This window comes from Barbatula barbatula (genome assembly GCF_947034865.1).
Source record: "Barbatula barbatula genome assembly, chromosome: 6".
NCBI classification, from domain to species: Eukaryota; Metazoa; Chordata; class Actinopteri; order Cypriniformes; family Nemacheilidae; genus Barbatula; species Barbatula barbatula.
In genome coordinates this window covers 26341059-26366450 of record NC_136765.1, presented here as the reverse complement: position 1 = coordinate 26366450, position 25392 = coordinate 26341059, and the positions used below count along the sequence as shown (strand labels likewise).

At 45.5% G+C, this 25392-nt stretch overlaps 1 protein-coding gene across 4 annotated transcripts in view; it reads right to left on the bottom strand.

Moving 5' to 3' along the window:
* Positions 1–25339, bottom strand: part of dync1h1 (dynein, cytoplasmic 1, heavy chain 1) — a 29637-nt gene extending 4298 nt beyond the window's left edge. For 2 of the 4 annotated variants that reach the window (XM_079458550.1, XM_079458552.1), the window contains exons 1-62: positions 25011–25339; positions 24378–24465; positions 23434–23607; positions 23059–23314; positions 22786–22972; positions 22442–22713; positions 22132–22359; positions 19835–20911; positions 19338–19517; positions 19108–19257; positions 18853–18999; positions 18640–18780; positions 18376–18552; positions 18176–18286; positions 17971–18090; positions 17654–17893; positions 17400–17555; positions 17194–17307; positions 17000–17110; positions 16701–16910; positions 16460–16606; positions 15176–15342; positions 14925–15098; positions 14596–14761; positions 14297–14485; positions 14001–14195; positions 13523–13805; positions 13336–13436; positions 13100–13259; positions 12773–13013; positions 12148–12331; positions 11852–12064; positions 11504–11742; positions 11067–11223; positions 10750–10977; positions 10347–10577; positions 10126–10266; positions 9826–10059; positions 9493–9699; positions 9299–9420; positions 9049–9214; positions 8692–8855; positions 8494–8623; positions 8278–8411; positions 8091–8205; positions 7845–8006; positions 7551–7765; positions 7257–7461; positions 7005–7178; positions 6801–6920; positions 6598–6718; positions 5471–5666; positions 3148–3265; positions 2852–3067; positions 2567–2779; positions 2117–2244; positions 1865–2018; positions 1633–1779; positions 1399–1549; positions 1055–1308; positions 590–724; positions 66–160 (exon numbers count right to left, since the gene is read on the bottom strand). In XM_079458550.1, coding sequence (XP_079314676.1) covers positions 66–160; positions 590–724; positions 1055–1308; positions 1399–1549; positions 1633–1779; positions 1865–2018; positions 2117–2244; positions 2567–2779; positions 2852–3067; positions 3148–3265; positions 5471–5666; positions 6598–6718; positions 6801–6920; positions 7005–7178; positions 7257–7461; positions 7551–7765; positions 7845–8006; positions 8091–8205; positions 8278–8411; positions 8494–8623; positions 8692–8855; positions 9049–9214; positions 9299–9420; positions 9493–9699; positions 9826–10059; positions 10126–10266; positions 10347–10577; positions 10750–10977; positions 11067–11223; positions 11504–11742; positions 11852–12064; positions 12148–12331; positions 12773–13013; positions 13100–13259; positions 13336–13436; positions 13523–13805; positions 14001–14195; positions 14297–14485; positions 14596–14761; positions 14925–15098; positions 15176–15342; positions 16460–16606; positions 16701–16910; positions 17000–17110; positions 17194–17307; positions 17400–17555; positions 17654–17893; positions 17971–18090; positions 18176–18286; positions 18376–18552; positions 18640–18780; positions 18853–18999; positions 19108–19257; positions 19338–19517; positions 19835–20911; positions 22132–22359; positions 22442–22713; positions 22786–22972; positions 23059–23314; positions 23434–23607; positions 24378–24465; positions 25011–25263 — 11684 coding nt within the window. In that variant the 5' untranslated portion in view covers positions 25264–25339. Of the gene's footprint in view, positions 1–65; positions 161–589; positions 725–1054; positions 1309–1398; positions 1550–1632; positions 1780–1864; positions 2019–2116; positions 2245–2566; positions 2780–2851; positions 3068–3147; positions 3266–5033; positions 5230–5470; positions 5667–6597; positions 6719–6800; positions 6921–7004; positions 7179–7256; positions 7462–7550; positions 7766–7844; positions 8007–8090; positions 8206–8277; positions 8412–8493; positions 8624–8691; positions 8856–9048; positions 9215–9298; positions 9421–9492; positions 9700–9825; positions 10060–10125; positions 10267–10346; positions 10578–10749; positions 10978–11066; positions 11224–11503; positions 11743–11851; positions 12065–12147; positions 12332–12772; positions 13014–13099; positions 13260–13335; positions 13437–13522; positions 13806–14000; positions 14196–14296; positions 14486–14595; positions 14762–14924; positions 15099–15175; positions 15343–16459; positions 16607–16700; positions 16911–16999; positions 17111–17193; positions 17308–17399; positions 17556–17653; positions 17894–17970; positions 18091–18175; positions 18287–18375; positions 18553–18639; positions 18781–18852; positions 19000–19107; positions 19258–19337; positions 19518–19834; positions 20912–22131; positions 22360–22441; positions 22714–22785; positions 22973–23058; positions 23315–23433; positions 23608–24377; positions 24466–25010 lie in introns of all 4 variants that reach the window. The other 2 variants (XM_079458551.1, XM_079458553.1) reach the window with 1 other exon arrangement.
* Between the last annotated feature and the right edge of the window lie 53 nt (positions 25340–25392).

Genomic DNA, 25392 nt, shown 5'->3' with positions numbered 1-25392 from the left:
GATATCAGTCCTTAAAACCTCTCAAAAATCAAAAGAATTAAAGTCTTGGTTCTGCTTGTGTGCACCTGGTTAAACCCTTCAGATTGATTCTGGCGAGCAGCACGGCAAATGTGATGTGATCTTGATGCAACATTCCTCGAGCTACTCTGTTAAACGCAACCTGAATAAAAAAAAACATGTCACATTATTCAGGGTTTATATAGAAATCATGGATTCATTGTAAGGTAGCACAACGAACAGTCTTGGTTAGTGATGACTCCAGATTAATGCAACATAATTCAGAAGGGTGGGAACGAAGCCCAAGAGTGACTAACCTAATGTAAGGTTTATAGAAAGAGACGAGGCTACGCTAACCACCTTCAGAGACACACAGAGCCGTTTATCTCACGGTTATTCCCAGACACGGTTACAACTCTTTATCCTGCAAACATTTGCTTTTAGTCCCTTTAGTCCACCATGTTATTTAACACCCGGCTCTACTATTGGCCTACGCAATGATTGCATTCAGGTAAACTTTAGAATATGACCTCTTTGGACAAATATGAAAAGATGATAGTCTTAAGATGAATAAATGCAGGCAGTTTCTAACCTGAAACAGGTCTTTGGTGATGACGGACAGACGCTGCGTGTGGTCACTCGCACTCTTCAGATTGGAGTTCTCATATAACACAGTGTGATAAATATCCAAGAAGAAATGCAGCGAGTACTGATACAGAAAATGCATCTGAGAACAAGACAGAACATTGTGCACGGGTAAGAGAGACGCAGGTAAAACAGAGAATTCTAAAACACACATCGCTGATTGATTTTCCCAATTCTCTTCCCTTTCCTTCTTTATATAAAAAAAATAAAAATAAAATAAAAACCTTACTAACCTCACTATTTTTAGCTTTTTATTCTGTGCTAGGCTTTAATGGACTAGTTTGATGCACTTATGTATTTTGTGGCCTATGTTGTTATAACTGCTTCCAATGTTTCCTCATCTGTAAGTCGCTTTGGATAAAAGCGTCTGCTAAATGACTAAATGTAAATGTACTTCATGTGTGCATGAGACCTGGTTAAGAGTTTCCATGGTGAAATAGATGCTGCTGCAGGCGGAAGAGAGAGACAGATACTGCTGAGACACAGTCTCCACCTCCTGCATAACGATATCCGTTTCCTCCACTTTCCTGGTCACTTCCGCAGCTTCCTTCTTGAGATTCTCCAGGGTGGTGATGATGGTGTCGTCGTCCAGAATACGACCCTTGACTTCATTCAAGGCCTGTAGAAGAGACTTCTCAAGCTGACGCAGACGAAGCTGGAATTCACCTGAGGGCATTTAAAACAGCAGAGCGTCAACTCTCTTGTCATGAGGCACGCGGGTCAACATCATCTCACAGAGAACATAGTCACACTCACCCTGCAGCTTCAGCAGGTCTGAGCGCTTCTCATCCACGTCTGGTCGCTCGGCCTTCAAAACCTCGTTCAGACACTGACTCTGCAGACTGCTACGGGTCACGGTGAAGTTGACAAAGGTCACACGTGAGCAAAGGTCCGGAGGGAATTCAACCTGCAACGGCACATCAAAGTTTAGTCGTTTTACAGTTTTACAACTCAGTTACTTTAAAGGAAGAAAAGTGTACGAGAACACACTGTCGGGTCTCGCGTAGAGAGGAAAATGACGAAGGAAGGAGACAAATCGATGTCCTGATCTCCGAGAGTGATGAGAACTCGGCCGCCGGTTCTGCGCACCTCTCTGTTGAGCACTGGGTTCAGTATGGGGTCATAGCTCTCCACATCCTGCAACACACAACAAAAGCATTGAATCACGAGAAACGTGCGGGACACCTACTGATCTGTGAGCGAAGAAAGTGTGCAAGTATACCTGCACCAGCAGAGGGTTGCCAAATCTCAGAGCACTCTCCAAATTCTTCCTGAAGGCATCGTCTAAAAAGCTTGTGCGAGTGATCTTTCTTTCTTTGTATTCGTTCATGATGAACTCTGTGGCCTGGCCCGATGGATCAATGATCAGAGGATATCTGCAAAACACGATTATGAAGCATTTCATTCATTCAACAGTTCATCCTTGTCCAGATCAAAGTGCTTTTCTCTACACACACACACATGGCATGAGTACCTGTTGAATCTCTTCAGCATGATGGCATTCTCGGTGCACAGATCATCGGCGGGCAGAGAGTTGGCCTGCCAGCGCAGTCTCTCATCAGCATTGGACAGATATTCAGTCCTGGCGATGTCTGTGCGGAACTGGGTAAAAAACATTTCAATCACACAAATTATTGTTGAAGTTTTCATTTACAAAACACCACATGATCCTAATGTTCAGAGAAATGAAATTTAAACCCTCGAAACTCTGGAAGGAGGTTAAGGACCTGTTTAAGCCTGGGTGATCAAATGTAATAGTGAGACAATGACATGAACAAATTTAGAAACACAGAACAAACAAACAAATACTAAAATTGTTTCTCATAGGTTAAGAATGAACCTGGATTACAATATTCAAATGCCAATATTTTGTATCTGCAGCTAAATGTTGGCAGCAGGTTTTTATGGTTAGATATGTTGTTACCTGAATGTTGGCCTGCTGGAGGTGATGAGACCAGGTGGTGAAGAGGTTCTGTCTCATCTGCTGATCAAAATAACCAGCATAAGCAATGAAGGCAGCAGAGAGAAGACAGTCCCCAGCGATGGTGGACATCTGATTCTTGAAGGTCTCGCTGGTCTTTTCCCATCTCTCCCTCTCAGCAGATAAACTCTTTAGGAGCGCAGTACTGCGGTTCACCTACAGAACCACACAGACGTCAGAAGTCATTCTGAAGGACTCCACACAGATGTGCACATGTGACGTTCAGACCTTTGCCTCCACAGCTGCCAGATCCGCCTTGATGGCCTGAGCTTCAGAAATGAGCACTGCATACTCCTCCTTGTAGCGAGCGATGCTGGCCTCCAGATCTCGGATCATCTGCTCCACCTCCTCTGCTTTCGTCTTGTTGTCTTTAGCGTCATCCTCCAGTTTCTGCAGCTCATTCCTCAAGGGTTCAACTTGCTTCAGCATATCTGCGTAATTCAGCTGAACACACACACACACACAGATGATGACCGGCATGACAGCAGACGCAGGACAAGAGTGATTCACGAGTGCACCCATACCTGAGCGATCGCCCATTTGACCATTGGCCCACAGGCCAGAGACGCCCGGTTCACCTGCTCGTAGTTGTAACTGGGGTTGGACATGTAATTCTTCTTCATCTTTTCACGGATGGAGTCACTGTCATAAAGGCATGAGATGTTAGACCGGTTGCAGGTTTAAATGTGAAATGATGGCCTAAACTATGAGTACATTTACATTAGGGCTGAAATGATTCCTGTTTTTTTTGACATTTTTGTTTCCTCAAAGCTTGGTTTAATCATTTAATTTAACTTCAGTACCCCACAGACCACAGCCCGCTAAACTCTATACATGTTACAGGACTCTCAAGTCTCCGTAACACACACGCACTTTGTCTGTTCACACGGCACAAACCCTTTCCGCACGGGATCAGTATTATCTGGGGACCTCATGTGATTTAGAAGTGACCTCCCCACGTCTGTATTTCATGTGGCGCATTCACACAGGATAAGTGAAGCCTGTGATTTTACTCAAATTTACAGGACTTATTTCCCATATACGACAGTGTTGGCAGGTATGCATATGAACCAGCACCCCACCCAAAATAATATCAAAACACTTCAACACAGCCGCCGTTATTCAAAAACGATGGATTAAATCTTAAATTATATTTGTGCCCACCAAAATCACAGAGATGCCGATTCCCACAGGACTAATATTATCACAGGACCTGGGCATTCGTCAAAATATGGTAGGTTATTTGAGGGAGGAATTTTTACTTTACACATAACAAACATGGCGATTCGCACAGGATTATGATCACAGACAACCTCTGCAATTATTACAAATGACTTGAGGTCCTCAGGTTATATTAATCCTGTGTGAATAGGTCTACATTGTCATGCTGAGGAATAAGTGATGGCTTATAGAAACGGTAAACCTCATATTTTTCTTGGTTTTAGTCTATTTTGCGGACTTGTGGATGCTGAATCCTGTCTGTTCTGCACAGTTTAACGTGCTACATGCGTGATGCTCGTGAATGTGTCTGCGCTTTATGAGTTACTCTAAGAGTTAATTTCACGAACATTTTATAGTTAGAGTGACGAAACAGACGCACTAAAAAATAAGACTCTTCCGAAAACCTACCAAAATAAAAGTCCAGTTAACCACAGTATTTCACGTGGACAAATATATTAGTGTATATTAAAAAAAGAGAAACTAAAATTAATTTAGATAAACGAAATGCGTGTTTCTATTTTTATTCATGTTTCTTATTTATATATTTGTGCTATTTTGCATTTTTAATGTAATACAGTATGGCAATACAATGTGCTAAATGGGTTTAATTTTCACAAATATTAATGTAAGCAATTCCAGCTATAAAAATGTAATTTTTCCTAAAAGGGAACAAATTAGTTGTTCATTTAAAGAGACCCGTCTTATTTTCACTTGTATATTTATCTGAATACTCTATTAATCGATGGAAAAATCAGTGGAATAATGAGCGTTTAAAGTTTGTGTATATAAATACTATGTCTCCGCTGGTTGAAGTGGTGCAGTAAATTGACTTTTTGCTGCCGAAATGATAATAAGTATTTCACGCGGTACAACCAGGCAGCATGGAGGCCGTCATTATTGTTTTGGGACAAATGCTTGCTTTCAGACTAAAAGCTTTATACCCATGCGTATGACATCATCGTTTTTGGAAAACGCCGCCTTCAGAGTTAAAACATAAACGATTATTGCGCTGTTTTCTAAAAACTTGCACTTTGAGACCCGTTTTTAAAAAGTTTGCGTTTTCAGTCCCCTAAAACGGTGTTGTCATGTAAGTGTAAACGGCCTCCATATCAGCTACACTAACTGCCATTCTGTAAGATACCCGACAGCTACACGTGTGTGGAAATGAGTGTATGAATGGAGATGATACCTCGTGTCCTCCGAGACAAAGTTGACTATGCTGGAGATGAAATTGTCTCTGATAATAACTTGTCTGATCTTTTTCCAGTCACTGGTCTCCTCCCCCAGCAGGAGGCAGATGGACTCTAGAGCCAGTTTAACCGCTGCGGGGGGGTTGGCCATAGCACGTACTTCAACAAGATGCTGTTTCTTTATAGAGCTGACGGCTGGAGAGGGAATGGAGGGGTGGGGGGTTTAGGATCATGGAGGATAAACGGTTTGTGTGGTGGGAGCAGAACAGCTGCGGTGCTGAAAAGAGGGAACGTTACGCGCTAACCAGAGTACTCGGCTCGCTTTTGCTATCAGCAGTTAGCCTGACCTTTACTGACTCTCAACACTCCCCTCCCTAACCCACCCACCTGCCTTTAAACACTACAGCCGCTGCTCCACACCAAACACATCAATCACCTGATCTCATCAGCAGAAAAGTTCACAATAGTGGGGATGAAGTTCTCGCGCATTATGATGGAGCGAATCTGTTTCCAGTCGGTGGTGCTCTCGCCCAGCAGCAGGCAGATGGATTCCAGAGCCAGTTTGACTGCCGCCGGCGGGTTGGCCATCGATCGCACCTCCACTAAGTGTTGCTTCTTAATAGATTTAACAGCTAATCGAGTCACAAGCAAAGACAGGAAAAGAGCAGAGACGCAGTTAACGGACACAACAAACATGTACAGAAGAGACGTCAAAGCAGAAACAGTCGGATGGAAGCAAACATTCACCAATGCAGTGCATCTTAACCCTGATATTGGAGACCCACCTTCACCCTTTTACAAACGTTTCTCAGTCGACGATTGTCTGACCTGCATCTGCCATTAAAATTAAAGTGATACTCCACTCAAAAATGTGTTGTTCCAAACCTGTATAAAGGTCTTTCTTCTGATGAACACGAAGACATATATTGATGTTAGCGACTGACATTTCTGGGACATCATTGACTAGCACCATAGCAGGAAAATGTTTAGTTGTGGTTGAACACAAAATGAGATATTCGATGAGGAAAGCAAACTTGATTACCATTTTCCCTACTATGGTAGCCGATGATGATGTCCCAGAAATGTCTAATGCTAATTAACTGAATAACTGCTCATTCTAATAGAATTACTCATTAATCAGAACAAAGAAATGTATACTGGTTTGCATTTTTGGCTATAGTATCTCGAGTTTACTCTTCATGAGAAGAACCTTCCTTTTATTGTATTTTGTTGCATTTTTAGGCTGTGTCTGATAATGAACGTGCTGTGGGATTAAGAAGCACAGTTCTCATGTGATTCATTGAAATATTGCATGATTGTGTCACTGAAGATGTTCACATTTTAACATTTTACATACACTTAAAATATAGCAAGACACATTCCTGTCCATATATGCAAAGGTGAATATTTCCTTTGAAGCAGAAACCTGAACTTTCTCGGTGCATTTACTGTGATCAGATTCTCTCAAATGTAAATCAGACAGAAGAGTGACAGAAAACACCAGAAGCAGTGACAGGGAAACCACAGTGGAAGGCAACATCTCGCTGGAGTGAGAACACGTACCGTTCTGAGCCTCGACGACGGCCGGCTCCACTTTATCTAAATCCTCCTTCACTCTCAACTGCTTGTCTTTAATCCCTTCCTGCTGCTTGTAAACTGATTCCTGTATCTCTTGACTCATGACCTGTTCACCCAAAGCAGAAAGTTACAGGAGTATTTTGAGAACAACATCTAGCTGATCTAGAGGATGGAATCCCTCATCTTACTTTTTTCTTCTCAGCTTCCTGCTGGTCTTTCACCATCTTCTTGAGTTTGTCGTTGGCGGCAGCGTTCTTCACCTCCAGCTCTTGACTCTTGATGCGCAGATCTCGCCGCAGCTCCTCCACCTGAGATGCACACGATAACACGCTCATGTAACACGTGACTTATTTTCTCGGCACCTATCAGCCTAAATGCGTGTTTGTGCAGACCTGATCTACGGTCTCTTTGATTTTGCGCAGACCAACGTTGAGGTGCATCTGCTGCTCTTCCAGCTCGCTGCGTTTCTCATTGAACAAGTTGGCATAGTGGTTGATGAAGTCCAAGTAATGGCGCGGGGTGATGGCCATTGTGCGTCCACCACGCTTGGCCAGACGGTTGTTAGCCTGAAGCAGAGAGTCAGAGGACACTCACGACCTTTCTCAATGTTCTGTAAACGAGACACATGCTAGCGCTTTTCTCACCTGATGCAGCGTCTGATGAACAAAGACGCAGCCGTTGACAATGGCCCCGCGGTGGGTAGGTGGCTGGGGCAGTTTGTCATACACTATGGGCATGTAGTCAGGAACTTTGTAGTTGGGCTTCTCTAGGTCCATCTTGCTGGTGAACTCTTTGCCCACCTGGTAGAGTGCCTCAGTGGACCAATCACCAAACCAGTTCAACACACACCTGCAGAAAAACCACCATACATCAGTACAGCCAACATGCAAACACACTAAAAAACCCAAATTAAAGAAAAAAGCCACTCGAGATCACACCTGTTGAAGAGAGCAGGTGATGTTGCCGCGCGGTCCTTCAGACCCTCTGATGATGGGTTCATGGTGAAGACCACATGCAGGTTCCTGATCACCTGACTAGTGAACCATTTGTAAAGCTCCTCATGCGTGTCCAACATCAGGCCCTCTTTCTGCGCTCCTTCTTTGCACTGGGTCATCAGGGTAGCATATTCATCGCCCTCAAACAGCCCGGGCACCTAAAGCAGCACACACGCACTTCAGGACTCACAAGAACACACATGAACTGAGCATTGATCATTCAATCACGTGATGCACCTCTCCGTTGGCCAGCAGTGTGTTCATGCGCTCCAGAAAGCCAGAGTCCAGCACGTTAGACTCATCCATAATGAAGGCGATCTTCTCGTTCTTGCATCCAGAGCGACGCAGGACCGTCCGCAGGTCTTCATCGAAGTCCTCACCGGTGTATTTTCTGTGGACCTGTGATGACAGGGACAAAACCCTAAAACATCTGAAGACAGCATGCATTCTGGGTGTTTTCAGTGTAAGGAGGTAAATGTGTACCTTAATCTGATAGACACTAAGTCCGTTCATCCAAGCCACAAACCGAGAGAGTGTCGTCTTTCCAGCGCCGCTGACACCGATCAGAAGCAGATGACCCTGCGGCTGACGGAAGATTCTAGAGAGACCATCGGTAAAGCGTCAGTGACAGTCAACAGGGTGAAACAGCATTCATGCTAACTCTCTGCACCTGTCAATTCTCAGCACGTGATCCAGAACCTCATTAAAGAGCACCAGAGGAACATCCAGCTCCTCCTCGTAGAACACTTTCAGTCTGGCCTTCACGTAATCACGCAGCTCCTCCTGCTCCACGGGAACATAGTCCTACAGGAGAACAGCAGTAGAAGAAGAGCAGGTTAACGGTGTTCACGGGTGTCGTCCGGAAGTGTTCAGTGACTCCACTCACCTTCGACAGCCAGTTGCTGTACAGGATCGGTCGGTTAAGGGCTTTTTCCCGGTCAATATTGGGGAAGTGTTTGAGGGCCACGGTGTCGATGTTCTCATCAGTCCACCGTCTCTCCTCATCCTCCACCAATCTGACAAGAGCATTCGTTCATCCATCGTGTACTTTCACAACAATAATCAACGCTCATTTTCAACTCACCGATCCTGGAAGAGTCGCAGAGCTTCGTGCGCCCAGATACGAATGAGACCCTCCACAGGCAATGTCTCCAGGGGCCGTAAAGCTTCAAAGATTCCTCTGACCCAGCGGGTCATCTCTCTCGGGGAGTAGATGTAGTGAGGTTGTGTGTCTTGAGTGAAGCGCTCCTGTTGACATGAGGCATGGTTTCAGCGTTGGTCACAAATGAATGTCTATCTTGACTAGTGTGAAATACATTTATTCACTTTCACCTAAACCATATGCCAAATATAATTTTGTGGAGATCACCCCATGACTCTGGCATCGGGTGTCATATGTAATATAGATAAAATTGAGATAGTTGCTTTTGTATACACAAACCTGAGACATGGTGTAGAACTCCACCATGGCAGCAGTGAGTGGCTCAGCGAAGGTGCGGAGTGATGGGATGAGTCTGAGCATGGCTCGGTTGAAGGTGCCATAGATCTGAGTAAGAGAGGCGGGGCCAGGATAGTCGACATACACAACTGGCACGTGGCGCAGGAACCTGCACACAGTCACACGCACTCATGACATCCCTTGAACATCATTAAACGGTTTGGAAAAAGTGATGATCACATGTCAGGTGCACCTGTGAGACAGAGGCTTCCTGCCCGGGTCTGTGGGGGGGTTACAGGCTCCAACAAACTGGATCCGCTCGAGTTTCACCCACGTCTGATCTATTGTGCGATAGAAGCCACCGTGCTCGACCATCTACAGCAGACAAATGTTGTGTTAACATTATTGTCATGACCAGACAAAGACACTGAGCTGCTGAAATCAGACCTGTCTGATGAAGGAGATGACCCGCTGCGTGCTGTATTTGTCCATGTCGGGCAGGTTGATTTCGTCACAAAAGAGCACAAGCCATTTGCCAAGCTGCACCGGAGCCAAAACCACACCATTAGGAGTCCTGCGGTACTCGCAGTAATGATCAAATGTCTTGAGAACAAGCTCTGGAGTTGTGGCACTAGAGAAGTTCAAACCCACGACCTGATGGAAAAAAATCACAAACACATTATCATCATCACAGAGAATCAATGAGACACATTCTTCTGTAAACCCAGAACTTCTTCCTATGATGTAACCCAGTCCCCCAGGTGGTTCTAGAGTCCTCACCTCCATGTCTGGTAGGGCTCTGAGGGCACTGAAGAGGGTCATGGTTTTACCGGAGCCCGGCGGGCCACACAGAACCAGGGGCTTGTGTTCCGCCAGCCAGGTGTAAAGAAGAGCTTCGTGACGCACCGTATCCAGAGTGGGCACAACCACGTCAGGTGATGCCACCTTGTGCGTCTCCACCTCGATCTGGGGCACCTTACCCTGCCAGGACTGCCACTCTCCCGTGATGGACACCTGACAAATTTCACAGTTAAATAACACATTTAAAGAATTCAACACAAGCTGGGTGTCCGTTCACACCTCATAGTCGATGATGGGCACGTTTGGCGCAGAAGGCAGCGACACGGTTGTGATCCGGCGAATGTATTCTCCGAGCTCCGCCCTCATCTTCAGTCTACTGTCACCCGAGAAGGACCACAGGACAGCATAGATGAGATATTTCTGTACAACATAAAAAAAAAGAGTCGAGTACACAAATCTCTCACAGCAGGCGAACGGTCTCACATGATTTCCACACATACCTGCATGTATTTCTCCAGCTGGTCAATGGGCATGGGGAAATCAGGGTGGTTGTTGTTGTACAGGGCAACGTTGCGACAGGCCTGATGCAGCATGGAGAAGAGTGAGCCCAGCGAGCGCAGCCGCGTGAAGTCCATGATGTGCTCCATCTTTGAAGCGTGTTCAAGGGCTTTGATCACCAGTCCCGTAGAGGTGAAATATGGCTGGAGTACGGCAGCGGCGTCTCTCTGGATCTATGGGTTTTACACACACTGAGCTATAAACCCTGACACACAGATAAACAACTGCACAGGAAAATGCATGTTTATTTCTCAGTGCATTCCGAGGTCCTGAGTCGTGATACGTTTTATAAGACGACCCAGCACTGGGGATGACATTCTCTCCAATTGAAGTGTTCTGACGCACCTGCAGCATAGGCGATGCAGACTCGTCGCTCTCATCTTCCGTAATCTTTCTCATGCGCAGGGCCTCGTCCTCACCCTCATCCAGTGGGATGCTGCGCAGACGCGCCAGGAAATTATTGAAGATCATGTCCGTGCTGAGAACGTCCTCACTAAACCAAACCATGCCACAGCGAGAGACTGTGGCCAGCGTGGCGTATTTCAGGTCCTGCACCTCAAACATGATGCGCACCTGTGTGATGACAGCAGTGACATCATAATCATGACACACAAATGCACACTGAAGAGAAAATTTGTTCTTGAGTTTAAGTGCTTTCGTACGTTCGGCGGCAGGCTGAGACGCTCTCCGTTGGGCAGGGTCAAGAGTTTGTTGTCATCCAGTACAGAGTTTAGATTCTCCACCCACTCAGGATCCACATCGCCATCAAAGATGATCCACTGCCTCTTCTGTAGCTCTCCGCGAACATTATCAATAATCCTGAATAAAACACACACACACAAAATTTTTAAATTTCCTTCTTTCCGTTTTCTTGGAACAACAAAGAAAAAACGTGTCTGACTTCTTAATCTCTGGATTTTTCCCTCTAGATATATGACATTTTTACTACCGGGGTGCCAGACAGATTATCTGTCAAAAATTTGGGAAATCGCGCAAAGGTCTCGTGTGTCAGGTTATACTAGATCACACAAAACCCCTCCAACTCAGTGAGATAGAATTGTTCTTAGAATTGAGACATGTACGACAGGACTGGACTCACTTCCTGAGCACATGCGTGAAGAGCCCATCGGTCCACTCGCGCGTGTTGGGGTCCAGCGTTCCGTACAGGTGGTCTTTGCTGATGGCTTTAGGGTCGATGATGTGAGGCACACCCTCCACCCCCTCCAGTCTCTCCAGAGCTTTGAGCAGAACCCTCCAGGCCATTGTCTTACCGCTTCCCGACGGGCCGACCATCATCAGCCCGTGATTGATCTGAGTGATCTGATACAGCTGCAGAACCTAAAGAGGAACAAGACAGATCTCAACTTAAAAGCAGAATATATCCTGGCAGGAAATACAAACAGGTAAAAGCGTCAGGAAGCTTGAGCAGAAATAACACAGTTCATACCTTCTCCACCCACATGCTACCCACATCGTCGCCGTCTCCGTAAGTGAGGTACATCTCTGCACAGACTTTCTTCAGCTCCTCTCGAAGAGCCGTCATCTCTCCACGCATGTACTGCACGCCTGGGAACACATCTGACAGCAGACTGAAGAGCAGTGGAATGTCTTCAGCCACCAGCTTCGGCACCATGGTCTCACAAACGCTCTGGATCAGAATCTGAAACACGGTGGACATATTTTCTCTTCAAACCCATCGGACAGACACCCAAATCTTTCAGGAGTACAGTGTCTGCTTTTTACCTCCTGCTCCGGAAGGTTCTCAGCAATCTCGTTCTCATCCACTTCTTCTCCTCGTTCACCCTTTTCTCGTTTGATTTTCTGGATGCGTTCTCTCTTCACGTTGCCGGCACTGATCAGCACGCTCTTCAGCGCACGCAGACCGAAGTCGTAGTGAGACTGAGAGGACAGCTGCTCGTCGCACAGCCTGAAAGCAGAGGAAAGCGTCACGCCTAACATCAGCTGCAGCACACACACGCGCCACGATACAGACACCCTTTGCATACTGTTTTGCCTGGCCGGGTCAGCTGCAAGAATTAAAAGTTTTATTTAATTAACACTGCATATAGAAATGGTTAGTCTGTTTAATATTTGACCTGTGTTTCTCTCTCCTTATCTTCTGTGTGTGGTTCTCGGTGATGGCCCTGTGCATCTGTGTGTGTGTGTTGGTGCGTTTCGGGAGTGTTGTGTGTGTGTGTGTGTGCGTCTGTCTTTTTCACCTTTTTTGTTTTCACTTGTATAACCTGATATGTTTTACTTATAGTAAATATGTTTACTTGAACAGCTGCTTTGTAACAATGAAAATGGTAAAAAGCGCTGTATAAATAAACTTGACACAGTTTGCCTTCATGACAGGAGACAGACGTACTTGAAGAAGGGGACGATCTTCTTGGCGAGGATCTCGGCAGTGCGGAAGCCCTGCGAGTACAGCATGACCTGAGCGATCAGCTGCCGGTCTGGTTTGGTCATGGCTAAACTTCTGAAGAGCTTCTTCAGGTTATCGGGCAGGTTGGAACGTCCGGCATAACCTGGATTCATGGTGATGAAGATAGCCATCTCAGGACTGACCTTCACCTGCTTGTTCAGCAGCTCTGTGGTGACGGGCACACCTGAACAAACACACACATGCACAGCATGACTCACACAGGAAGGTCCATGAGGTGCTCATGGTCACGTGTGTCATTGCAGTACATACTACGGTCTCGGTTGGGGTTGCTGTGTTCTCTCAGCGCCACCTGAATGTACTGAACCTGCTGCGACACAGCAGACAGCATGCGCTCCTCCAGACGGTTAAACTCATCGAAACAGCCCCACGCTCCCACCTGACACAGACCCACAAAGATGCGGCCCATTGCCTGAAAGACACGCACATGAAGATGTGATTCAAGATCAGCTGTTCACATTCTCACCGTAACCAGTCATCTTCCATACCTGGAAGTCAAAGGTCTCGTCACAGTTGAAGACCAGCACGAAACGACCCAGCTGGTGACCCAGAGCTTTGACAGACTCGGTTTTCCCCGTCCCAGCAGGACCTGCAGAAGAATCAACGCTCACATCTGTCAACATCTGTCATTCTAGACTAGACTTAAGAAAACAAACAACCCAAAACAGGACTGACCAAAGGGTGACCCTCCCAGACGAGCCTCCAGAGCCTGCGTCATGGTGAGGTAGCAGCGGTCGGTCAGGGGCGTCTGAACAAGTTTGTCCTGAACGCCCAGGTACTCAAAGCCGTAGTTGAACTTGGCGTTGGCCATCTGAATAGAAAGCTGCTGCAGGACGTCCGTCTGCTTGGGGTCGAAGTAGAAGCGCATCTGACTGAGCCACTCGAACGATTTAGGGTTGTCAATATTGTTCTTGATCAGAGTTCTGGTGACGTCTCTCTGGTGGACTAACTCTGTAATCTAAAAACATAGAGAGCAGTTTTTCATCTCTGTTATACCTGATGAACACATTTACTGCAGCGGTGAGCAGAGAGGAAGCTGAATTGATTTGATGCTTCATGTTTGTACATGTCAGGGGTTTGCACTGATTGGTCGAGTAGCAGCATTTTCTGTACATTCACACGCTATCTGCAGATGACACAATGAGATTCTGACCAGATGCTCCAGTTTCCTCCTGCGAAGCGGCGGCTGCTCCATCAAAACCGTGTCGGCAAGCAGGTTGAGCGTCGCCCTCACGTTGGCCAGCACGGCCTCAAGCGGAGCCATGTTCCCTCCTCCTGCAATCGTGGTCAGAGCGTTCTCCACATTCTCTGACCAGTCGATCTGGGTGGACAGAACCACCAGCTGGGCCTGAATGAAGAGAACAGATGGAATGGTTCATGCTAAAGACACACTGGTTCTGTTATAGGACGTAGTCTTCAGAAGGACGTAGTCTTCAGAAAGGTGTTCACCTGATATTGGTCAATCCAGTGGATGTAGGTGCTCAGATCAATGCCGGTGCCGCTGTTGAAGGCGCCCACCTCAGTGACGGACTCAGCCAGCAGTTTGGCCAGCGTTACTCTCATCTCGCGCTCTACCAGCGTCAGCCACTCGTTGATCTTGGGATGCTCAGTGATGGACACTGGAGTTTTGAAGTGCACCTGCAAATACGTATTCGCATACACATGAGAGAACAACAACAACACTGTGTTTGTACTTTGACACTTCTCTCCTGGAATATAACAAGAAACAGTTCAAACACTTTCTGTACCTCTTCTCCCTCTCGAGATGAAATTCCCAGCACCTCTGTGTTGTCATCGTTCAGTAGGATACTGGAAACCCCAGCAAACATTTTCTTGAAGTGTTTCTGCAGTTTAGTCACGTTTTTACTGTTGCCAATGATCTCCAGCAGATCTTCATCACCAACAAAGTAGAACCTACAGGAGAGAACCTTAGCATATTAATGACCTCCATCATCACAACACTCACAGACAAGTGTGAAATACAGATGCATTCTGTTAGGCGTGTTTAAATGATCTTCAAGAGTAGAGAAAGTGTTCTGAGAGTTTGAAAGCAAAACAAAATATTGTGTGGTGTAACCTGGGGAATGATGAGCGCTCCCTCTCCAGATATTCTCCCAGTGCTTTCTGGATCTTCCCGAGCAGATCAGCAAGTCTTTCCAATGACCTCTGAACTCCTTGAATGTTTAACACATCCATGACCAGTGGAGACTTTGTGACCTTTTTCATCAAAGCCAGAAACTCTGTGCTGATGCTGTTCAAGTAGACACACAGCACGTTAGATTTCAGCACATCAGCAGGTGTTTGTAACGGAGGCGTTGTAATGCTTACCTCTGAAAGCGCTGCGTCTCCACTGGAAGGAGGTGTTTGATGTCTGCACTTCCTGTGAAAATTCCTTCCAGATAAACCCAGCGGCGCTGCACGTCAATCCACACATCAAACAGGGCCATAATGCGATTGAGTTTATCCTCCCAGCTCAAGGCATCTTCCTCAAACACCTACAGACAAGACAGCAGAGTATACACACCATTTCTTTCCCAAGATGCGAACTAGTCTTACAGGGATAGTTCAACCAAAAATAAATTCCGTCTCTAGTTGATCCAAACCTGTATACAGTTCTTTGTTTGGTTGAATACAGATAACCAAACAGTTCTTATACCTCATTGACTGTGCCATGGCACTTTACCATTGTAATATACTCCCACCGGCGATATATAGTGCATGTCACTGTGACGAATATAAGTGTAATAAGAATGACAGCTGTGATAAGGATTGATATTTGTAGCCTTTCAGTTGTGGATGGTTTTATATAAAATATTTTTCATTAACACAGAAATGATTGGAATACGATTCCGTTTGCGCATCCGTGTGCGGCCTGCTCGGTAAAACCCGGGTATGTAACGTTATACCAAACAAATGAATGTGCAGTTTGTAATTTCATATCTTCTTTAGAAAGCATCACAAAAGAAAACATTCAGGCTTGTTTGCTTTCTAGCTGCTATCTAACTTCATCAGAGTGACGCCAACACAGTTGCAAGGACAGCATAGTCCCAGTTAGTTTTGTGGCAAACAGTGAAGCGGTTCGACAGTCAGTAGCCGTGGGGATCCTGGTGGAATATCGCATGGCTCTCAGCCAATCAGATTCGAGAACCATAAATTACTGTTGTATAAAATAATATGAATATTTGTTCTAATGTTAGGCTATTTATATATTATTTACATGATACTGTATATATTTCCCAACCACCGCGGTGGTAAAAAACTGCCACGTCACATCTCTAGGCACGAATCATCACTGTGACAAATAGTGATCATTTGGATTTATAAAGTTGAAAATGTATAAAAACAATTTTTACCGACTAGGAAATTATGTAATTGCTCTGTGAGAAAACAGCAACTTTTTTTACAGTAACTACAGTCACCTGGCTGACAGCACACAAAGAGAGAAGAAACGTAAAGTACGTGGGTGTAATCTGTTTCCTCTTCAATTAGTCAAAAATTAAAGACAGCATTTTACATTTAAAAAAAAACTGTTGGCCGATAGTGATTCTGGTCGCTATAGTAACAGTCTGGGCTGGCTCTTTAACAAAAGTGTTTTATTAATAGATTTCAGACCTTGTAGTAAGGAGAGAGCTTCATGGCAGAAACACTGTTGATGTGCTCCTTGACTTTGTTGAACAGATCGTCCCAACCACGGATCAGACGGCACTTATTCTGATAGTTGACCAGATCCAGCTCGTACGAGTTCCACACCTCTCGAATCTGCAGTTTAGGAAACAGTTTGAAGATCACACACACACGTTCCACACAAAAGCTTTATAGACTGAATGTGCGAGAGACTGATCGATGATAGAACCTGTTTAAGAAACTCCTCAAGCGCCATCTCTCCCTGAGCCACCAGAAGCACGTCCTTCACCACCATCTCATTCTTCTGCAGGTCAATGTCCCAGATCTGACCCAGGCTCAGTTCTGACAGAACCCAGTTGACATGCAGACGCTTCATTAACTGCTTCCAGTGACGATCCTTCAGCGCCTCTGACTTCAGCTCAATTACTAACATGTTGACCTGGAGAGCACATATGAAGACGTTGACATGGACGTTGGTGAACATTCATGGAGTGAAACCCAACATCCTGCTCATGAGGTGTGGCTCACCTTCATGTATCCTTTGAGGAGTCTCTGCACATACTCGTATGAAGCATACTGTCGCAGACGGGCCGGGAAGTTCTTCAGCTGGTTGAGGAGGCCGTCTAAATTCTGACGCAGCTGTAAGGAACAGGAGGGCGAAGTCAGTAAATCTAACCCCCTGATATGGTAGTGTGAAATAAGATGGAAAGTGTGTCGCTCACCTTGCGTGGCTGCACAGAGACCCAAGGCTGCTCCTTCATCTGATCGATCTGCTCCCAGACCTTCGACAGCTCAGACCAAACACCTTTTAGATCCTGCAGCTCCTCCAGTGCGACCTGAAAAACATGCCCCAGAAACATGAAACACAAATAACATGCTTGTCTTATAACTGGTCAAAAACCAACATGCTTGTCTTTGATCTGGTCACCTGTACTCTCTCCTCGCTGCTGCTAAGAAGACCTGTGTCTGTCAGCTCCAACGCTTCTTTGGCCCTTGCACACTTCTCTCGATCGTCCTTCAGACGGCCAAATTTGCCCTCGTAGATGGTGAGAGACTGCAACGCCTCCTCCGGACGCAGACTGCCCTACAGCGACAAACAGCAGAGAACTGTGTTAAGATCTCAAGTAGTCTCTCAAAAGCTGCCGTTAGCCGGTACGTGCTAATTTCATTCATGTCACGTACAGCCACTGGTTTGGTTTTCTCCCAGTCTGACAGCAGGTCTGTGGTGCGGTTCTCAACGGCACGGTCCTCTTGGACGATCTTCATCTGTAGGTTGGCCACCTGCTGTTGAATGGCTGTGTCTTTGCGTTTCATGATGTCACTGAAAGCGCCCCACTCGCCCTCGATGTTATCAATGTAAAGCCATGAGGGAGGGAACTGGAAACGTTGCTTTTCCAGAAGGCGCTGGCCATTGCGGAACAGCTACATGGGGAAAACATTTCCATCATTTTTGCTTAACTGAAATAAGCTTGAGAATCTTAACAGTAGAGCATACTTACATCTACTTGCTTCTCAAACTGCTTGATCTTGCGCTTGAGGGTCTGCACATATGTGATGAAGGTCACGGCATCTGAGGTGCTTGCTGTGTCCACCGAATGCTGCTCCAGTTCTTGACGGGACTAAAAGATCAAACAGAAGCTTGTGACGAACTCCCACAGACAAACGTGGCACAGCGTGTTTAATCAGAAAGAGCTGCCCACAAACCTTCGAGATCTGAGAATGGAAGTCCTGCATGTTGTTACCCAACATCTGTCCAAACTTACTAAGGACCTCCTTATGCCACGAGTCGTACTTCAGATTCACCTTTGACTGAACCTAAATGACCAACATTACCTGGTTACAGCAACACCGCTGACGTGATCGTTCAGACAGAAACGTTGGATTAAAATGAGATGGCTTCTGACCTTGCCGTAGTCTATAATGACAGGTCCAAATTCTTTCCTGGTTTCAGCATTGTCAAACGTGCCACGAGCTTTCCGGATCTGTACCAGCAGCGCCTGCCACTTGGTGAGGTCTTCTCCGAGACGGTTATAAATGTTCTCGGGCTGCATGTCCCACAGGCACTGATACTGCAGCCACACCTGATGATGGACCAATCAGAATCATTCAGCATGTGATCGTGGTTTTAAATGTTGAAAAAGTAAATCGGGGGAAGGAAGAAACATCACCTTGACATACTGCTCCACCTCCGAGACGTTGTCCTTCACCGAATTATAAGCCTCCTCCAGTGCAGCCGGACCATCGGGCATTCTGGTCAGAGCATTTCTATAGAACTTCTCTTCCTCAGATAACTCGTAGTGAACACCAACCTGTTACAGATCACAGGTTAACACACACAGACACACGCAGACGGAGTGATCGAGAGTAAATGTTGTGCTGACCTGATATCTCTGACTCTGGATTCTGGGAAGAGAGAGGATGACCATCTTCCAGGCGAACATCTCTTGGTAGAGTCTGTAGCGGCAGTCTTCAATCGGTGGGTTCAGGTAGATGACTTGGTTAGTGATTCTTAATTCATGGATGATGTTCTGTTCGTTTAGACAGAAAGCTCAGTGTGGAGATTCCAATTCAAAATTCTTTAAAGAAAAAAGTATTTTGAGGATTTTGGACACTCTGTGGAGTCTTTTCAGTGGTACCTTGATCTTTGGTTCTCCTCCAGGTTTGTGGCTGACTTGAGGCGCTTCAGTGTCCATGTCCACATCGGCTTTGTCCTCCATCTGTCCTCTGAGAACCTGCGTCCAGGCCTTAAGTCCCGCCTGCAGACGCACACCCAGGATGCGCTCGATCTGCAATTGAGAAAGTATACATGAAATGTGTTGGTCGTTTGAGTGAAGTCAGGTGACACTAGTTAGCCATGTCAAATCACCTCGATGTCCAGTTTGTTGACCCAGATGGGCAGATTGGAGTAGGAGTGTAGATTCAGGTCATCCACAGCCTTCTGAATGCGATTGAGGATCTCTGTGAATGTCTTGTTTTCATACATACAGGTTTCAAGAGATCGCACCTCCAAATCAATCTTCTCTTCAATCAGTAGGAGATCGTCCACCTGAGAATAAAACATTCACATTACATCACCGTCAGGAGAAACATGGTCACAACAAGACTGATCCACTGATGCATAAATAATTTCAGTCTCCAACAACATCTTACCTACGTTTACATTTCATACAAAGCTTTTGTGAACAAAGATCTCTAAACCCAACAGAATCTTAAATAAACCATTTTAACATTTTAAGAATTTTGTAATGACCAATTTTCCATACATCTTTGTGTGTCACACTGGTGTTATCCAGTTAATAATAAACAAGGTGTGTGTGTCCAAAGACTAGACTGGTACTGTATGGGCATTTTGTTGTTGCCAACCTTTTCTTGGAAGTTAAAGACCGTTTCAGCCAGACGCTGTACGTAAGGGTCGAGTTTGTAGGACTCCCAGACCAGAGAGATGCCCTCGGTGATGAGAGCCTGCACCTCTTTCTTCAGACCGGCTACCAGCAGCGAGATGGACATCCTCTCCTCCACCTTCTCACAAGTGCGCTCGTACGTGCGGACGCTCTCGATGAGCGAAATGGCAAATGGGTACAGCTGATTGGCCTGATGGGCTTTGTTCACGATGGCCAGCGGCACACGGAAACTCAGCCACTTTAAGTTACGCACTTCCTTCGAGAGGGTGATGATCTCTGGCAAGAAATTCACTTTGAGCTTTAGCACCATTCCGGTGCGGCCACGAGCACGTGTGTTCTCGATGGTGAAAATGCGACCAGACACTCCCAGATTGCGTTGCTGCACCTTTCTAGCCCAGTCGTCGAAAATCTCCTGCGTGTTAAGCTTGGCACGGAAGCTGTCGCCATCCTGCTTGAGCTTTAGACCCTCGACGTGATTCTCCCAGCCCTTCCCAAGAACATCCTCCACGCGCTTCATGTAGGCCGTCAGTTGCCGATCGATCTGTTTAGCCCAGATAATGGAGCCGGATACAGGCGGCAGATCTCGCACGTGGCTCATCTTACACGACTGACTCTGAGGGTACTGAACCTTAAATTTATCGTGCAGAGACTCAATGTCATCTTTGACACGCTGGATGAGCTGCGTCTGGTACTCGCGGATGGCTCCGCGAATGTGAGGGCGGACAAAGAGAGCGTTGAAGCGAGAGAATATGCGGAACATCTCGTTGGCATTCTTGGCTGTGCCCAGCTGGTCCCGCAGGCGCGCCGTGATGCGGGTCTCTACGCGGTCGATGCGTTCGTCATAGCGCTTCATAGCCGCCTCCCAGGCTTCCATTCCCTCCTTCGAGACGTCCAATCCATCAACCTCTTTCACATTTTCATAGGCCAGATTGACTTCCTCGATAGCATTAGCGTCCGCAGCATCGAATAGCACCTCAGCAACCTTCATGTCAGGGGGCTCGGTGGTCTCACCTGTAGCATGTTGGGGAACCGCAGACACCTGCAAAAGAGAAAGCATAGATGCGCTGTGTGATCACACTAATCAGGCTTGTGATAAGCCAAAGACAACAAAAAGAAGGAAGACTGCACGCACCCTCGCCCAACCCCAGCCCCCCCTCAAACATTTTCTTTTAATGTGACTAATTAAATGCTACATGATTCGATATTTTTCACTATGCAACACAAAAACAAACTATCATAATTACTCAATCCTGACTGTCAGTTTTGGAAATATCAGTTCAAATGAGTTTAACAGTCAGCTAAACAATATTTAATAAAGTAGGTTGATATTTTGTGCAGATATCTCAAATAAGATGCCATTAACAAATGGCACCCCTTGAGTAGTTTATATAAGGCCTTCTTTTAATTGTAATCAGCAGTAATTCATTAAATAATTCAACACAAAAAGTAAAGAAAACTGTGGCCTCAAGAGAATACTATACACAGCCACTAGATAACGCATCTGCGTCATTCATATAGAGTTTGTCCGCTTTAATACACATGTAATAAAGGTTTTGTGAACGCTGCATGCTGTGGTTTTAGTTCATTTAAATGTATGCTTTCAGTCGAGTCTTCAATGCATTTATATAGTTAGTATAGGCCATTTGTATAGTTTCAAGCAATTAAATCGCAGAATGGTCTATTTTAGTGTCTGTATAATATAACAATGTAGTTATAAAGCATATCATATAGATGTCTTAACTTCCAGACTCTGGATTTTCTGAACGCTGTTCAGTTCAACACTTTATAAAAAATGAGACCACACGCTTTTTCGAGTACTAAAACAGCTCACGGACTCTCTGGAAACAAAGATAACTCGCCAAATGATGTTCTGAATGAAGCGGTCGCTCTGTTATTCAGGAGAATCCACTAGATGGCACAATGTTCAGTGATATGTTAGGGATATATGCACTCAACAGAATAATTGCACAATTTTTAGATTTTTATTTGAATCATCGAACAAAACACCAAAGGTTAATTATTTAATTTTAAAAAATTAAGATTTTTAACTGGGGAAGTAGCTTTTCCTGTCATTATTTTATAAAATTTCAAAAATAAATGATGTTCTTTAAAAAATCTGGTAAAACAATGGCAGCAGTAAAACATGTTTCCGAGATAATAAAACAAATAATGCTGTTGTGCATTAAAAATAGTATGAAATATGGTAATAAGACCTAAGCGAAATGCTTCTGGCTAAGTAGAAGTATGATGCTGTTGTACCTGAGGTCTCAGTACACGAACAATGACGGCTCTCAGCTGCTCGTGTTGCCGTCTGAAACGTCGCATGTGATCCAACCGGGCCTGAAGCTTGCGGTGAGCAGGACTGAGACGCCACACCATCTTCAGGTTCTCCTCTCTCTTTCTCTTCACGATGTCCCTCAGGAGCACTTGAAGTTTCTCATACTCATCTTCCCACGTCTGGAAGACTTCAAAACACGCCACCATCACCTGCAAAAGACAGAGGACCGTGAGGCGTCATCTACAGGTACATTTCTGCAGAACAAAGTCTTACCACGAACACCCCGGGTACCTTTTCAAACTCCTCGTAGGCCACATGCATGAGCTTACGAGTGCCCAGCACTTTAAGGAGCTGTGAGCTGAGGTCTCTGGAGATGGCCTCCACCAGACGTAAAGCACGCTGGATGGGGTACTTGGTGTTTCGGATCTTGCGAAGGTGGGTGAAGATGGCCACCAGCGCCTGCCGGATCTTGTCGAGTTCAGTGGCTGACAGAAGATCGTTGAGGGGAAAATCCTTCATCAGAGGGTTGTAATCGTTGACGGTCTCTACGGCCTGCTTCAGACCTGGAGAAAAACACATCAGACAGTGACATCATCAAAATAGAACTTAAGACAGTTCACAGCACGACGTCTCACCGGTGTCTGTGTCGAAACTGACGGTGGCATGAAAACGTTTGCCATGCTTCAGGATGTCCAAGGTGAGCAGGACCTCCGGACTCTCACGCTTCTCCTGTATACGATTGAGGGCACGTTCAAGGTTGAGCCAGAAGCTGATCTCCTGCAGGGCGGTCCCAGAGGCAGGGTCACGGTCCAGTTTAGTAACCTTTGAGGGGAATCGTCCACAGGTAAACAACAGCAGACCTTAGTGTCTTATGCATGATGGCAACAGTTAAAGAAACATTGGCAAACCTTCTGGATCTCTCTGATCCAACGATTGACTCCAGACTGCAGCTGGTTCAGGAAGGTCGGGTCCTCCACTTTATTACCAAAGTCAGTGACCTTGGGTTTCTCTCCTCGCTCGTAGCACTGCTTGGCCACGTTTGTGATGATGGGGTTGATGAGCAGACTGATCTCAGGGATCTCAATGTTCTGTTGAAGGTGGAGTAACCCCATCTCCAGCTCTGCGATCTTCTTCTCCACTGACGGAGCCATCTTATCGCCATCTCTAAGGGCGCACACACACATGCACCATATTTCTATTTATAAATAAATAAATGTCTATACAAATTTTCACTCGTGCTGTAAGTTTATATCCCTTATTAACACTGTCAACAGCGATGTTACCTGTCTGCTTTGCCAGACTCCCGAATGTAGGATTTGAAGTACGGAGAAACGGCATTACTGATGAAAGAATGTAGAGTCTCATATGGCGAATCCTCGCTGAGCGTCAGAACTCGCACCTGAGTCGAGATGGGTTTGTCTGCATCAATGACTCCAGTGCGCTTAATCAAAGCAAGGCTGCAAGACACACAATGATTCTCTGTTAGCCACATGTTTATTACATTTATCTGTGATATTGCACATTCTTTGATTACTTGATCTTATTTTATTACTTGCTGATAAGTTGAACTAGAAATTTTGAGTTATAGGCTAATAGTTTTTATGGTATCATACCCTTATTTATTAAAATTTCATAGGTATAAAAACAACAAACAAATAACTAGATATTCTGATGTCGCTGTTTTATGTAAATATGCTACATAATATATAAACAACTTTTAAAAATATTCAATGTATTGTTTATATGCAAACAGTTAGGTTTTATGCTTAAGTTATGTAATTAAAACATCTGCTGACGGACACAATGCTTCGTTGTCATGGGTACACGCCAGCTGAAGATAATGAGGAAATTATGTCTCTTCCTTTGCCAAGTGCATTACAAACATCTTCATAAATGGCACGCACATGCACTGTTCACTCCGAAGTCTAAACTCCAATGGCTCCGCCCTTTGAAGGGAGTAGGGCATAGGAATGATGACTTCATTCGGAATGTTAACCGTGACGGTTGGGTACGAATACACGTACCGCTTCACCCCTAACATATATACAATTAATTATAAGAGTGTTGTCGGTTTAATCTCAACTTTAAAGATATACTTGTACCATTCTAACTGACACGCATAAAACATTCTCAGGGGTGTAAGAATAAACTATCCTAGCGAGATAGCACAGCCCAAAACATGTTTGACAGGTGAAGATAAAGACTTCATGAATGATTCGTTCATTACCTGTTTGATTTGAGTCTGTAATGGATGTCAGTGCTGATGGTGTATGAAATGGCCTCTCTCTCCTCCTCTCCTTCATCTCCAACATCCTCTGCAGTAGAAATCAACACAGTTATTTGAAAGTGGCAAAAGAAAACATGTGACAGACCAACAGAGAATCAACTGAGTGTGTGAGTGTGTGTGTGTGTGTGTGTGTGTGTGAGTGTGTGTGTGCGTGTGAGTGTGAGTGCGCGTGCGCGTGTGCGTAACAAACAACACTGGAGTTACAAGCAAGAATAAAGAGTGCATAACATAAATAACTCAAAGCGGACGTGACGTCACTGATCTGAGAGCTGCACTGCAGCAAACACGCCTTGAACTCACATCCATCACAGTCAAATATTATCTCTACTCGTATTTTAATTTTAATGACTTAATTACTGAACTTTATTTTGACATACGACACCAGCACCACAGACAGGGCGGAGTGTTAGACAAACAAACACTGTCATCATGTAATATTACTATATAACAATAACATTTAACAAAAATAACGTTATTCTGCAACAAACTGCCAACGGCTCTGTTATTAAACCAGTGGACTATTATTAAACGTTATTTGTTGTACCCATATGATATGATATATGAAGTTTGAACCTTTAAGCGCGCTCCGCTCCACCAGGATCGAGTGAATTTGCGGATCTGACAGGAATTTTCTCATCTGCTCGAGCGCGCTCTTCTCCTCCAGCGCGCTCTCGACAGCCGCGGGCGCATCCCCGCCATCCTCCAGGAGCAGCGGCACGAGCTTACGGATGTGTTTCTGCAGAACGGACGCGTCCGCTACAGTCTGCACTGCCGCAGAAACCTCCATCCCGCCGCCGCTGTCGTCTCCTCCCCCACCGTCAGACATTCTCACGCTAAATAATCCACAATAAGCGATTGATCTGAAGAGAACGCGATCTGTACCACCGTCTCTGACACCGCGGCGTAATGACCAGCGCCCAACGCTGCCGGAAACTTTATTGTTGGAAGGATTCTG